We start from the raw sequence: 14,931 nt of genomic DNA on the forward strand, positions 1-14,931 counted from the left end.
ACTAAGATGCCAGGAGTTGTGGGGCACGGCCATAAATGAATGAATGAATGAATGAAATAACCCATGAGGATGTAATGTACAGCATGGTGACTATAGTTAATAACACTGGATTGCATGTTTGAAAGTTGCTAAAAGAATAAATCTTAGGCTGTGGAGTGGCCTCCCACGCCTGTACCAACGGTGGTGGCCTGCAAGGGTCATTTTTAGCGGGGGGTGGGGGGTGGGGGGGAGGCGTTCTAGCCTTGCTAATGTAACTGCACGTTTATACAGCTCTAAAACAGAGATGGATAAAACTGCCCTGCCCCGGGGAACGTAGGCACCGCCTGTCTGGGAAGACCCTGTGGCGGGCAATGCAATAAGCTCCCGATGGGGACCATTCACTGTGCCCATGGAACTATGGGGCCCGCGGAGGGGCGGGGACCGCGTTCTTCCGGGCGCTTGGAGAAAGTTCCTGCAGGAGGCGACCTGGGAGCCAAGTTTTTAGACTGACTGGGAGTTAGCTGGGAAAAAAGGAACAAGATAGAGCATTAAAAGCATTGGGATAGTCACGTGTGTAAGAAAAATTTTGTTCAGGAAAGTGGTAATGGCTTATTCTGGCGAGTGTGGCAAAGTGCTTGGGATGGCGGAGGTGTCCTGGTCACTGCCCGCCTTATGCTTTCCACTCTGCCAACCCCTGAAGGGTGAAGGCACCTTACCGCCTAACTCTGGAAATGCGATATTGACCCAGATGAGCTGACGTCCAACTCTGAGTTTGGAAGGAAAAGTAGGTGTTAGTGATGGGGCAAAGAGACCTTTAAGTGCAAAGGTTGGAAAGTATGACAGGGTTAGAGGTGTCCGGAAGAGGGACAGATGGGAAAAGATTGAGGCCAGATTGGGGAAAGATATGATGAGTCATTGATACAAAATTTACACACAGCAATTGGAAACAATAATGCCTGAGCAATCAGTCACAAAGCCGACCTAACTTGTTTAGTGGATCATAAGGACGAGAAGGAACCGATCAAGGGCAGAATGTGTGCTGAAGCTGGAGTGATCTGAGAAAACTTTACAAAAAGGTGGCATCTGTGTGTGACCGGGAAAATCAGCTGGGAGGGACTATGATCTTATAAATAAATAGATGAGATGAGTCTTTCCCAGGGTAATATCATGCCAAAAGACACATCCAGGCTAAAAAGCCTGGAGAATCCTACTGCTGGATTACATCATCTCCTCAGTCTTCATGTTTAGGAAATAACCTTTTTGGCTTGCAGATCTGGCAAGATTAAAGCTGCAGGAGAATGGACAGTGAGGTACAGAGAGATGGAAGGATCTTGGATTTGATTGATGATGCTTGCTGAGAAGACAAGCTGCCTTATGAGGATGTTGCAATACCACTGAATGAGCTTCCTGAACCTGAACAGGACAATGGCGGCACCACAGGATGTTAAAGAACAAGAAATGAAGCGGACTGACTTACCCTTACAGTACCTCCATGAGAACATTCCCCCCATAGGAAACTGACACCTGGCTCCTTGTTCATTGACAGATTTTTTCAAATACACAGATACAAAATGTTTTCTTTCAGTCCCCTAATCTGAATCTTTGAATGATAGATCAACGCTCAAAAATGTACCACTAATTTTGTGGCCGCAAAATGCAACGTGAAAATATTTAACCAGAATGAGAAGCTGATTGCGATTTCTTGGGAATGCAGAATATCTGGCCCTTTGAACCTAAAGTTCTTCATTGACTAGCTTGTGTTTGAACATGATTCATTAAACACTTGCCTTTAACTCTGATTTTGCTTTACTGTCAGAGTTTAACACTTCCCAACTACTTATATGTGTCTTGTGACAGGTGATTGAAGATATGAGAGGGAAAGGTGAAGAACGACAAAGCCAGACATGAGAATTAACTTCCCATATACCCCCATTCTGAGAATCATCTGAGTGGGTGTGTGTGGAGTCTGTAGATGTAGTGGACATATAGGTAGGCCATTCACTGACTAGTGGGATTCCTAAGAATCCCCATGATATTTTCAAACTTTGGATAAATTTAGAAATTAAAAGCTATCTTGACAGTTAACCTCTGCTCTCCCTACAACTTCCTTTGGTGCTGCTGGAGAGGCGAGATGGACTAGTTTTATCCAGTAACAGGACTTCTTATTTTCTCACAGCCCTTTCAGATATAACTGAAGCACCATGGAGTCAGTATTTAGTTACATGTTTGTGCAAGAACTTGTATTTTGAAAAACACATTGAGGGACATTTATCTCCTAGAATTATTTGCCTCTGTTATGTGGTATCTCTCTTGTTCTCTCCCCAGATTGTAAACTCTGTGGGAATAGGCCCTGGCTTTTCCATCTGTATCCCTTATTGAAAAACTGGAAACACTGAATAACTGAAACCTCCCTTCAAAAAACAAACAAAAAAGGGCTTCCCTGGTGGCGCAGTGCTTGAGAGTCCGCCTGCCGATGCAGGAGACGCGGGTTCGTGCCCCGTTTCGGGAAGATCCCACATGCCGCGGAGCGGCTGGGCCCGTGAGCCATGGCCACTGAGCCTGCGCGTCCGGAGCCTGTGCTCCGCAAATGGGAGAGGCCACAACAGTGAGAGGCCCGCATAACGCAAGAAAAAAAAAAACAAACAAAAAAAATAAATCTTAAAAATTCTCATCACAAGGGCTTCCCTGGTGGCGCAGTGGTTGAGAATCTGCCTGCCAATGCAGGAGACAAGGGTTCGAGCCCTGGTCTGGGAGGATCCCACATGCCGCGGAGCAACTAGGCACGTGAGCCACAATTACTGAGCCTGCGCGTCTGGAGCCTGTGCTCTGCAACAAGAAAGGCCGCGATAGTGAGAGGCCTGCGGCACCGCGATGAAGAGTGGCCCCCCCGCAAAAAAAAGAGTGGCCCCCGCTTGCCACAACTAGAGAAAGCCCTCGCACAGAAACAAAGACCCAACACAGCCATAAATAAATAAATAAATAAAGCAAACTGTCAACAAGTAAAAACTAATAAAAACTATTATATTAAAAAAAATTCTCATCACAAGAAAAAAATTTTGTAACTGTTTAAGGGGATGGATGTTAACTAGACTTATTGTGGTGATCATTCCACAATGTATACAAATATCAAATCATTATGTTGTATACCTGAAACTAATATAATGTTACATGCCAATTATACTTAAAACTGCAAATCAGGGCCATGTCAGTCAGGGTTCTGGCAGGAAACAGATGGCACCCTGAAACTAGATACTTTGAAGAGAGCATGAAGGAGGGTTTAGGAAACTGACAAGGAATGGTGCAGCATGTCTGGCTAGCAACAGTGAGAAGGGAAAGCATTGCCAGGCTTGGAGGGCAAGGGTGGGATGGGTTTATTGGAGCCCAGGGAGGGCAGCCAGGCTGGGACTGTGACTTCATGTAGAGACTGCAACCAACCCATGCTGACCTAGCAGAGACAGAGCTGGGAAATGAATCCCTTCCTTTCCCTCCACTCCCTCCCCTCCCACCCTATGGTCTTCTACTGCTGACTCTTTTTGTACCAACCCAGATGGAAGCTCAAGAGCAAGGAGTCCCATGGTGGGTGGAGAAGGGTGGTGAGCATAAGGAGGGGTAAATGGGAGGATCAAGCAGAGGCAGTGGCAAGTCAGTCAAATGGGTGAGGTCTTCCACATTCATTTTCAGGCTGCTCCGGGCAAGGGCTAGTAGGGAGGAGTAGAAGTAAGAAACGTGGGAGGAGGCTGTGAGGCCAGGCTGTTCGCCCTAGAAAGGGGTAGGAGGAAAATCTGCTGTTCTTCCAATACCCACCTGCTCTCTCTCACCTCCAGGCCTTCGCCTATGCTGCTCTCTCTGCCTGGAATACCCTTCCTTCTGGGGCTGGCTAACTCACCCTTAGATGCTGCCCGCTCCTGGATCAATCTGTGCCTAAAGTCTATCCCCAGACTTCTTAGTTACGAGATCTAAGATACTGCTTTTCATTGCGTTTGAGCCAGGTTTTCTCTTTCTTACAACTTAGAAGTCACTTGAGCCTTTTCTGCCCCTCTTCCCTTTTAAGATTTGTCACTTCTGTGTTCCCATAGTACCTGTACAGACTTCTCTCATGGTACTTATAACAGGTTACTGCGAACAGTTTTTACTGGTGTGTCTCTTCCACCAAGCTGTGAGCTCCCTGAAGACAGGGACCAAGTCTGACCCATCTCTGTGTCCCCAGGGCCCAGCACAGGCTGACACACCTTGCACTGGCTGTTTTGCCAAAAGTCTGCTTTTGGTTTTAAGGTTTGTTGGATTCGCTGGCAAAATAACCACTCGTCTCACACAAATAAACAGCTTCAATCAAATCTTTAATAGAAGGTGATTTAACTTAATTTCAATATACAACCATTAAAAGGAAAGGAATAAGAATATTAACAGAGTATATAAATTTCAATATACAATCATTAGAGGAAAAGGAATAAGAATATTAACAGAGTATATAACAGAGCATACATCACCGAATTGGGCCGACGCCTACTTCCAGATCCAAGCAGCAGCTGGGTTGCTGCACAGCAACCTGGAGTCCCAATTGGGAAGGTCCCAGGCGGTGTGTTCACCCCACGGGTGAGACTGCTGAGTGCCGCCCAAAGGAGTCCTGCTTTTAACGCCAAGCTGCAAACTGATAATCATCAGCTTGCATGAAGATATGCAGCTCAGGCTGTTATTGCAAATGCTTTGATACTTTAGTTGTAAGTCTCAGAATGTTCGCTGATCCTCGGGAACTAGCCAGATTCCCAAGACTTGCTAGCACCGTTTCTGCTGACCTGCATGTAGTCTAGCAGTTCGGCATGTAGCTCTTTCAGGGTCTTCTTCAGTCAAAGGCCTATTGTTGCCTCTGAAGCCTGAACAAGACTATTTTACTAGCTTCCCCAACACTGGCCGGACCACACCAGGCATGTTATCTTCAAGCAACTCAGGTTAAGGCCATGTTAGCCAATTGGAACCTGTTGAGATGAGGGCAGTGGGGGCAGAGTCTGGAAGCCACATTTTATGAAGAACAGAAGAATCAGGAAAGTTTAACATGAAGAAGAGCCCGCTCCTAGGATAGAATTCATTTGCTGACTCAACAGGCCATTTCTGGGCACCTCTGTGTGAGGCCCTGGGATGGTCCTGAGAGGGCCATGGGTGATACAGCTATAGTCCCTGCCGGGGGAGCTCACAGTCTGGACGGGGTCAGACATGGAAATAAGTAACTACATCATAGGGGCCACTGCCACCCGAGGGGGATGCACGGTGTGGCCAGGGAAGACCTCTCAGAGGAGGACTTGCAGGAGGGCAGAATTATGACACTGTTGAGGGCAGGTTTCAGTTTGAGATGAGGAACCACTTTCTAACAATCAGAATTATGAAGAATGCTCCACGTCTGGAGCTGTGTGAGCTCACAGACTGGATACTGATGTCTGTCAACAAAAGGACCAAAGTAGAGGCTACAGAGAATTCCTCATAATAACAGTCATTGAACCACTGTTTCCTTTCACATGCTAGGACAGAAACAAACAAAACAAAGAAACAGTCTCTGGCTTAGAAAAGCTCACAGTTTAGGTAAACTGAAAAAATGTAACACTATAGCCTTATACCAGTGTCTCATGAACTTGAATGTAGGAAACCCGTTTTAAAGGAAAAAAATCATTGAGGTACTCGGTGCTGATTATCTAAATATGTTCAAATTTAAATTCAGTTTAAACTCCAATGCAACTGTAAAAGCAAATCTTTTACATAGTATTTATTCAATACAAATTTTAATGAAAATGAACAAAACTAAAAAACTAATAAAATGCTAATAACACTAATGCTACCGGACATGTTGAGTTCTTTTGCACTCAGCCTGCCAAGTCTATAGATGTATTCCAGCTGGTAAGTGAAGAAGGAATGATAGAATCGGAGTATCACATCTTGCAAACCCCTAATAAAATAATGAATCTAGGCCATAGTCATCACAAAAAAAAAAAGAGGAAAAAAATAAAACCCCAAAACAGATACTACATGCTACTTGATATAAGAACACACCATCACCTACAAAGCAGATGTGCTAAAAAAAATCATACCTGAATCATGCCAATTGTCAGGATCTACTTTTTAACCTTCAGGAAACACAGGAGAAAAAGATAAAAAAAGATGGCGGGGGAACCATAGGTGAAAAGAGACATTTATGAGACATATGAACCAAATTCAGTGTGTAGAACTTGTTTGGATCCTGGTTTGAACAAACCAACTACAGGAAGGAAGAGGGATGGAGTGGGGGGGGAGGTGGGAGAAAGAAAGAAGTCTGAATATTAACTGAATATTTGTTGATATTGAATAAGTATTTATATGTGTTAATGATATACTGTGGTTGTTTCTTTTTAAGAGTCCTTATCTTTTGGGAATACATACTGAAATATTTATGCATGAAATAATATGGTACCTGTGATTTGCTTCACAACAATCCAGGGAGGAGGCAGGAAATGGGCACTGGTTTAGATAAACTAAGAATGGGCATGAGTTGATTGTTTTACCTACGTGATGCGTACATGGGGTTCATGGGGTTTGTTGTATGTTTGAAAGATTTTATAATAAAAAGCTTTAAAGATGAAGAAAAATCTAAGATGCTAGAACATTTAAAATTCAGGCATTGTACATTGCTGATGGGAATATATATCGGTATGTTTTATGAAAGACAATATGATAATATCTATTAAAATAAAAATGCACATATCCTTTGACTCAGAAAATCACTTCTAGAAACGCAAACTCTGTGCTCACCATGTGTGATACAATATGCAGACACACACAGAGACACACATGCACATTTATACAGGGATCCTCATTGCAGCCTTGTTTGTAAAAGAAAAAGATTAGTAATAACCTAAACATCCTCAATAGGGGGCTAGCTAAATAATTCATGGTAAATCCACTGAATGGAATACTCCACAGCTGTTTCGAAAAATGAGGATGATTCCATAGCTGTTTTTAAAAATGAGGATGTTCTTTATATACTGACCTGAAATAATCTTACAAAGTGAAGGGGTTGTGTGTATAGTATGCTACTATATGAAAAACAATGTACACATATAAGCATGTATGCTTATATATATATGAAATATCTATGAAGAATATAAATAAGACATTTACCATCATTTAGGCCTCCAGGAAAGAGACTAGGTTTACAGGGGAAAGGGATAGAAATAAGACCTACATTTCAATGGTAGCATTTTGTACCTTTTAAATTTTATTCCATGTGTATGCATTGCCTATATTTTTTAAAAAGATCTAAGTTTTAAAAGAAATAAAAACAAGATTAAGATGTTAAAAATATAAAGACTATCTAGCAATGTGGGAAAATCTCTGTAATACTATGGTTTAAAATAGTATACATTGGGCTTCCCTGGTGGCACAGTGGTTGAGAGTCTGCCTGCTGATGCAGGGAACACGGGTTCGTGCCCCGGTTCGGGGGGATCCCACATGCTGCGAAGCGGCTGGGCCCGTGAGCCATGGCTGCTGAGCCTGCACTTCCGGAGCCTGTGCTCCGCAAGGGGAGAGGCCACAGCAGTGAGAGACCCGCGTACCGCAAAAAAAAAAAAAAAAAAAAAAAAAAATAGTATACATAATTTTATCCACATAATAATTCATAACAGAATTATAAAACAGAACAGAATAATAAAAGATGTCTGCTCATAATCAAGTGCTGGAAACACACAAATGAAAAGAATGTTCTTTTAGGTGGGAGTGCAAGTGTTGTTGTTTGTTAAAACTTTATAGTTATTATAATATGGTATGATAATAGGTAAGGTAAATTACAATTTAGTGAAAAAATTAGATTTTGATTGCAAATATCTGATTTCCATGAAGATTTTCAGTCAGAGGCTTTTTTCATGAAGCGAGGTGCACCTGGTCACACTGTCAGAGCAGGTTCTGTTTGGTTTCCTGCCAGCCTCGCTGAGGAACAAGATGCTGGGCCAGTCACTGCAGTTGGTCACGTCCTCACACTTAGCCCTCATTCACCAGACCTTGGACAATTTGTTTACTTATGAGGAAAAGACTTCTCATAAACAAGAAGAGGCTTTCTGGAGGTGGAAAAGCCAGGGTGTTAACTATCCTCTTTCGTACACTCAGCTTCCTTCCTTGAGGAAGGGCCCCAGTGGGAAAGCATAGGTGGGCTCTGTCCAGAAAGGAAGGAGAGTCAGGAACCCACAGCAGTGGCCTGAGCCAATTCCACACGTCCGGCCTCAGCCTAACTCTGGCCTTCTGCCCTGCGTCCTCCTCAGCTCTGTCGACCCACCTGTTCTTGGAGGCATGTCTCCTCCAGGATACCTGCCCTGCTCACCCTTCAGAGGCAGCTGTGGAGGAGTGGAAAAGAGCCCAGATTAGGAGCCAGGGACTGACTCTGCCCCTAACTAAGTGCATGACCTCAAATAAGTAACTTAGCCTCCCAAGCCTCAGTTTTTTCATCCATAAAATGAGCCTACCTATCTTGCTGTGCTGCCAGAAGAGTGAATGAGATCATCGTGTTGTCTCATTCTGGGTCCCGCACTGTCTCTGCCTAGACTGCTTCTCAGTCTCCTTGGCCTGCTCCTCCTTGGCCCGTGCCTCACATTTATCAATCCTCTGCCCTCCCCTTCTCTTTGGGCTCCCAGACCAAAACCATCGCTCATCACAGCCATGCTCCAGATTCAAACACCCAACTGGCCCTCTCCACCTACATCTTCCACAAGTATCTCAAACCTGATTTACCTAAAACTGAACTCATTATCATTCTCTCCAAACTTGGTCATTATCCAGAGTTCTCTATCCCAGCAATACCTCTAGCATCCACCCACTTGCTCAAGCCAGAAACCTGGGGATTTTCCTTGACTCTACTCCAACATCCATGGATAACAGCAGCAGTAGTCATCTTCCACTACATGGCCTGGGAAACAGAGAAAGCTGGACTGAAGTAAGATAGAATGAAGCAAACACACCAAGAATCATGGCAGAGAACAGGAGAGAAAAGACCATGTGGGTTCCTAAAGGGCTACATGCTCTGGTTCTGTTCTGGAGCCCAGCTGCAGCCCCACCCTTGGATTTTATGAGACCCCCTCAGTACCTTTTCCAATAACCCTCCCACTGTGGGGTTTGTTTGATTGTTCGTTTTTGCTTAAGTTATTTTGAGTTGGGTTTCTACACTTGCAAATACAAGAGTCCTAATTAATATAAACATATTTTATCCGTAAGCATAAGCTAGTTATGCTATGGTAATGAACAACCCTCACATTTTGGTGGCTGAACTCCACATGTCCATCAGCAGCAGGGAGCTCTGCTCATTGCAGTCCCTCAGGAAGCAACCGCCATCTTGAATGTTGTTGGTTACTGTTCCACAGAGCCAGGACTGGAACTAGAGTTGCCTGACTTCTCATTCAAGGCTCTTTCTACTCTAACTGCCTGTGGTAGTCAGTCTCCAAGATGGCCCTTAATGATCCTCACCTCCTATCATCCACATGCAGTCCCTTCCATAATGAATAGGGCTCACATATTAAGAGACTGCAGAAATGACTGTGTGACTTCCAATGCTGGGTCATAAAAGACATTGTGGCTTCCACCTTGTCTATTTCTGGCATCACTTGCTCTGGGGGAAGCCAGTTGCCAGGTCATGAGAACATTCAAGCAGCCCTGCGGAATGATGAGGAACTAAGGTGAGGAATTAAGGCCTCCTTTTAACAACTACTACCAACCAAGCATGTGAATGAATCATCTTGGAAGCTGATTCTCCAGCCCCAGTCAAACCTTCAGATGAGAGCTGCCCCAGCTGACATCTTGACTGCACCTGAGACACCCTGACCAGAACCACCCAACTAAGCTTCTCCCGAATTCCTGACCCACAATATACGAAATAATAAATGTTTATTCTTTTAAGTCATTAAGTTTTGGGGTGATTTGTTACACAGCAATAGATAATTACTATAGAACCTTACAAACAGAGATCTCGTATAAGAAAAACTTACTTCTATCTTTGGCATTTGTACAGTGTGAGAAATTATTCTTCTCTTTCCCCTAGCCTCTGGCCTAGCTCAGGTGACCTAACTAAAAATAGCTATCAGGCTTGAGGAATCCAACCCAGGAACACAGAATCCCATTTTATTCTTTAAAGAGGCCTTTCCCTTTCCCTTTTATTGCAGAAAGCACCCAGGTCTCCTGAGAATGAAAAAGCGCCACATCACATCACCTTCACCTGGATGATCCAGAGAAATGATTCTTACAAAACTCAAAAGAACTGGAGCCCAGGCTTCCCCAGTTAAATACAGTATTGAGGAAATAATAAATATTTGAGAAATGACACTCTATGATATCTGAGTTTTTCTAAGCTGAGAAAATGGTGTCAACAGTAGTGCTAATGCCTTATATTTATACAGCATGCTTTCCATAATGTTTTCACATCTATATCTGAGGTGGGTGGAGAAGATATAAATAAACCAGGATACATATGGAACCAATGGCTCAGAGCTCATGATTTGCCCATAGTCTCATGGTGTGTCAATGACTGGGCTGGGTCTAGAATCTGGGTTTCAGTGACTCCAAGTCAGGTGTGGTGCTTTCCAAGGCAGGACCTCCGGGCTGTGATAATATGAATGCCCTTCAGCTGGGGCTGTCCTCTGAGATCAATGTGCACTTGTAGGTCTCTTTAAAGGCCTCAAGGAAACGTGGTATTACTTCATCCACAGTGACATGCCTCTGGAGCTCCTTACTCAGGGAAGTGACACCTGTCCCAACCAGCCCACAGGGCACAATGTGCTCAAACCACGTGAGGTCCGTAGAACAGTTCAGCGCCAGGCCGTGAGATGTAATATGCCTTCCACAGCGGACTCCTGCAAGGCAAACCAATGGGTCTTAGAATAGGTACCCTCCCTCCCCAGGCTTCATGATCCCCCTCAGTGTGATGAAGAAACTGGACTAGACCACTGACTTTCCAACTTCGTTTCTAGAGCACCCAAGGGGTTGTGCACAGATCAGGGGAGGGGGACAAAATGGGAGGAGAGGTGTGTCGCTCCACAGTAGCTGCACTTATTACGGAGATTACAGAAAATGTCCTTTAACAAAGAGATTCCTCCGTTGCTTAAAAAAAAGTTTTAAAAAACTATTTCACCCTTATTGTCCCGATACTGTGAAGCACCCTGGCAATTCACTTCCCGTGTGTCTCCATTGGTAAAAATGAGTGTTGAACGAGTTGGCCTCTGAGGACCCTTCTGGTTCTGAATATTTCAGTGAAGAGGGTTAAAAACTTTGTTTTGTTTGTTGTTTATTTGTTTTTACATGTAATGAGATATTTATTAAGCCTTAAAAAGGAAGAAAATCCTGACACACATTACAACATAGATGAACCTTGAGGACATTATGCTAAGTGAAATAATCCAGTCACAAAAAGACAACCACTGTATGATTCCACTTAAATGAGTTACCTAGAGAAGTCAAATTCATACAGATAAAAGTAGAATGGAGGTTGTCAGGGGTTAGGGGGAAGGTGAACTGGGGAGTTGTTTAAAAGTGGAGTTTAGGGCTTCCCTAGTGGCGCAGTGGTTGAGAGTCCGCCTGCTGATGCAGGGGACACGGGTTCGTGCCCCGGTCTGGGAAGATCCCACATGCCACGGAGCGACTGGGCCCATGAGCCATGGCCGCTAAGCCTGCGCGTCCGGAGCCTGTGCTCCGCAACGGGAGGGGCCACAGCGGTGAGAGGCCCGCGTACCACAAAAAAAAAAAAAAGTGGAGTTTAAATTTTGAGAGATGAAAAGGGTTCTGGAGATTGGTTGCATAACAATGTGGAAACACTTAACACTACTGAACTGTACAGTTTAAAATGGTTAAGATGGTACATTTTATATTATGTGTATTTTACCACAATTTTTTTTAAAAAGGGGGAAAAAAATCCTTCAGAAGAAGAAAGATACATTACATCCAGGACTAGTTCTGATTCAAAGCCCGCGTCAGACACACCTCCTCCCAGCTGGGGCTCTGCCCTCACCACCATTGGTCCGGCCCCGCCAGGCCCCGCCCCGAGGCGCTCACCGATTGCGCAGATCTTGCGCTCGCCCAGCCAGACGCCGGTGTAGGGTGGGGGTCGCGCGTGGGCACCTGGTAGGCCCTGGAGCTCGCACAGGCGCACGGCGCACACTTCCAGCGCTGCCACGTAGGCGCGCAGGCGCAGGCCAAGGGGTCGCAGGTCGAGTACGGGGTGACAGAGCAGCTGGCCCGGGCCGTGGAAGGTGGCTAGGCCGCCGCGGCCAATGGCGTGCACATCGGCACCCAAGGCCCGCAGCCGCGTCGCCTCCTCGGACGTCAGGCCGCCGCGCAGCCCGGCAGTGTACACGGGCCCCGCGGGCTCGCAGAGCAGGAGCGCGCCCGCCTCGGTTCCTGGCTCGGTCTGCAGCCGCCGCAGCCAGCGCTCCTGCAACGCCAGCAGCTCGGCATACGGCACCTGACTCAGCCACAGCAGCCGTACCGCCGGTTGCCGCATTGCGCGGGCCGCGGCGTCTGCGGAGCCCCGCCTCCTGCCTGGGCCTGGGGGCGTGCTGGGAAGGGCGGGGACTCGGGGACTTGTCCGGAGTCTCCGCCCTCAAGTGCTTGTTACTGGCTGTTGAGAGACTGTACGATACCTAGGGCAAGGTGTGTCTCTTTTCATTCGTTCGTTCCAACAACCAGTATTTAGGGCCTGCTTGCAGGCCCTGCCCTAGGTGCTTGATAAAGTAGTGTACATTGTATGGAAAAAGAAAAAGGCCTGTCCTGGGAAGCTTACATTCTTACAGCAGGCAATAAGCAAGTATTAAAGCGTTAAAGAAATAAGGTTATTTCAAATACTGATAACTGCTATGAAAAGAAAAGTAAAATAGGGTAATACGTGTCCTGAGTGGAGTTCCCCGAGGAAGAGGGAGATTAAAATGCAGGAGGTTTATTGGGGTGGGGATGGGGTGAAGGTACTTTCAAGGCCAAGCCTGTAAGGGAGTGATGGAAGCAGGATTAGGCCGAAGGAGAGGTTGAATTGTGAAACTAAGCAGAAGCCTCAGCTAATCCCAAAGAATGCTCTGAGCCTGGGATGACCTTTCAGAATTATTCCAAATTAAAGAAGGGGGCCAGAAATTTATGTCCTTGCATTGACCAGTGATGGAGGCTGTATGTGGACAGGTCCTGTAACTTTTGGCAAGGCTGTTTCCTTTGGAAGAGGGCAATTCCCAGAGAGAAATTGAGCCATGAGCAACCTACTCCCAGAAGCTGGGGGAATGACTGACTAGATCCTGAGGATGGATCTGGATCACAGCATGCATTATGTTGTATTGGAGTGTGATTTAAACAAATCTAAATTCATTTAATAAGCTTTTACCGAGTACCAACTATGTGTTTGACCCATTGCTATGTGAAGAGGTTACACGCGACTATCCTACCCCTGTATTCCTAATAGCACACAGAACCCAGTTTTTATGTCCTCAATCTATCCTCTGAATGTGTCTTCTAAGCTGCAACCAAGGATTGTTTAATTGAAAAGAAGAAAGCAGAGAAGTATAGAGAATAATGTAACAAATTACCATTTACCCACCGTCCAGGCTTATCAAATTTTAATATTTTATTACTTTTGCTCAGGTCTTTTTTAATTTTAGCGTTTTAATTTTAATTTTAGAAACTAATAACATTGATCACTCCCATAGGTACCTGAAAGACATTTCATAAATGTAGACATAAAATCCTAAGCAAATATTAGCAAATTTATCCAGCAATAAAGTATTGTTTATCCCAGGAATGCAAAATTGGCTTAACATTCTAAAATCAAACAATATAATTTTCACCGAAAAGGAGAAAAACCATGAGATTGTTTTCAATAAACGCATAAAAAGCAGTTGGTAAAAATCAACACCTACTCTAACTAAAATTCTCACCAAACTAGGAAGAGAAGAGAAATTCTCCAATCTGATGAAGTGTATTGCATCAATCAGGATTTAGATGACAGAGAAACCACACAGGTAATTTTTTTTTTTTTTTTTTTTTTTTCGGTACGCGGGCCTCTCACTGTTGTGGCCTCTCCCGTTGCGGAGCACAGGCTCCGGACGCGCAGGCTCAGCGGCCATGGCTCACGGGCCCAGCCTTTCCGCGGCATGTGGGATCTTCCCGGACCGGGGCACGAACCCATGTCCCCTGCATCAGCAGGCGGACTCTCAACCACTGCGCCACCAGGGAAGCCCCACACAGGTAATATTTTAATTAAATTTTTTATTTTGAGAAAATGGTAGATTCATATGCAATTGTAAAGAATAATACAGAGAGATCCTGTGTACCCTTTACCCAGATTCCCTCAAAGGTAATGTCTTGCCAATGTCACAGTTGGGATATGGACATCGATACAGTCAAGATACAGAACACTTCGATCACCATAAGGATCTCTCCTGTTGCTCTCTTATATCTACACCACTACTTAACTCCCAGCAAACAATTATCTGTGTTATATAAATAGCATCATACGGTATGTAAACTTTGGGAACTGACCTTTTTTTTTCCACTCAGCATAATTTTCTAGAGACTCTTCTGGGTTGTTGCATGTATCAATATTCATTTCTTTTTACTGATGAGTAGTATTCCATGATATGGATGTACCATAGCTTGTTTAACCACTCATCCATTGAAGAATAGCTAGGTTATTTTCAGTTTTCAGATATTCTGAATAAAGCTGCTATAAATATTCATGTAAAAGTTTTTAATGTGAACATAAGTTTTCATTTCTCTGGAATAAGTGCCCAAGAGTGTAATTACTGGATCACATGGTAGCTGCATGTTTAGCTTTTCAAGAAACTGCCAAACTGCTCTCCAGAGTAGCTGTACCATTTTACATTCCCACCAGCAATATATATATATGAATGATGTAGTTTCTCTGCATCCTTGCCAACATTTGCATTACCACTATTTTTTATTTTAGACATTCTGATAGGTGTATAG

General features: G+C 44.5%; 1 protein-coding gene across 1 annotated transcript; it reads right to left on the bottom strand.

Moving 5' to 3' along the window:
* Positions 1 to 9,839: 9,839 nt before the first annotated feature.
* LIPT2 (lipoyl(octanoyl) transferase 2) lies at positions 9,840 to 12,469 on the bottom strand. Its single transcript, XM_007448097.1, has 2 exons — positions 12,022 to 12,469; positions 9,840 to 10,826 (listed from the first exon to the last, which is right to left on the bottom strand). Exons 1-2 carry the CDS (start codon positions 12,467 to 12,469, stop codon positions 10,597 to 10,599), a joined length of 678 nt encoding a protein of 225 aa, XP_007448159.1. The 3' UTR covers positions 9,840 to 10,596.
* Positions 12,470 to 14,931: the final 2,462 nt, after the last annotated feature.

Source organism: Lipotes vexillifer, unplaced genomic scaffold (genome assembly GCF_000442215.2).
Source record: "Lipotes vexillifer unplaced genomic scaffold, Lipotes_vexillifer_v1.1 scaffold640, whole genome shotgun sequence".
Taxonomy (NCBI): Eukaryota; Metazoa; Chordata; class Mammalia; order Artiodactyla; family Lipotidae; genus Lipotes; species Lipotes vexillifer.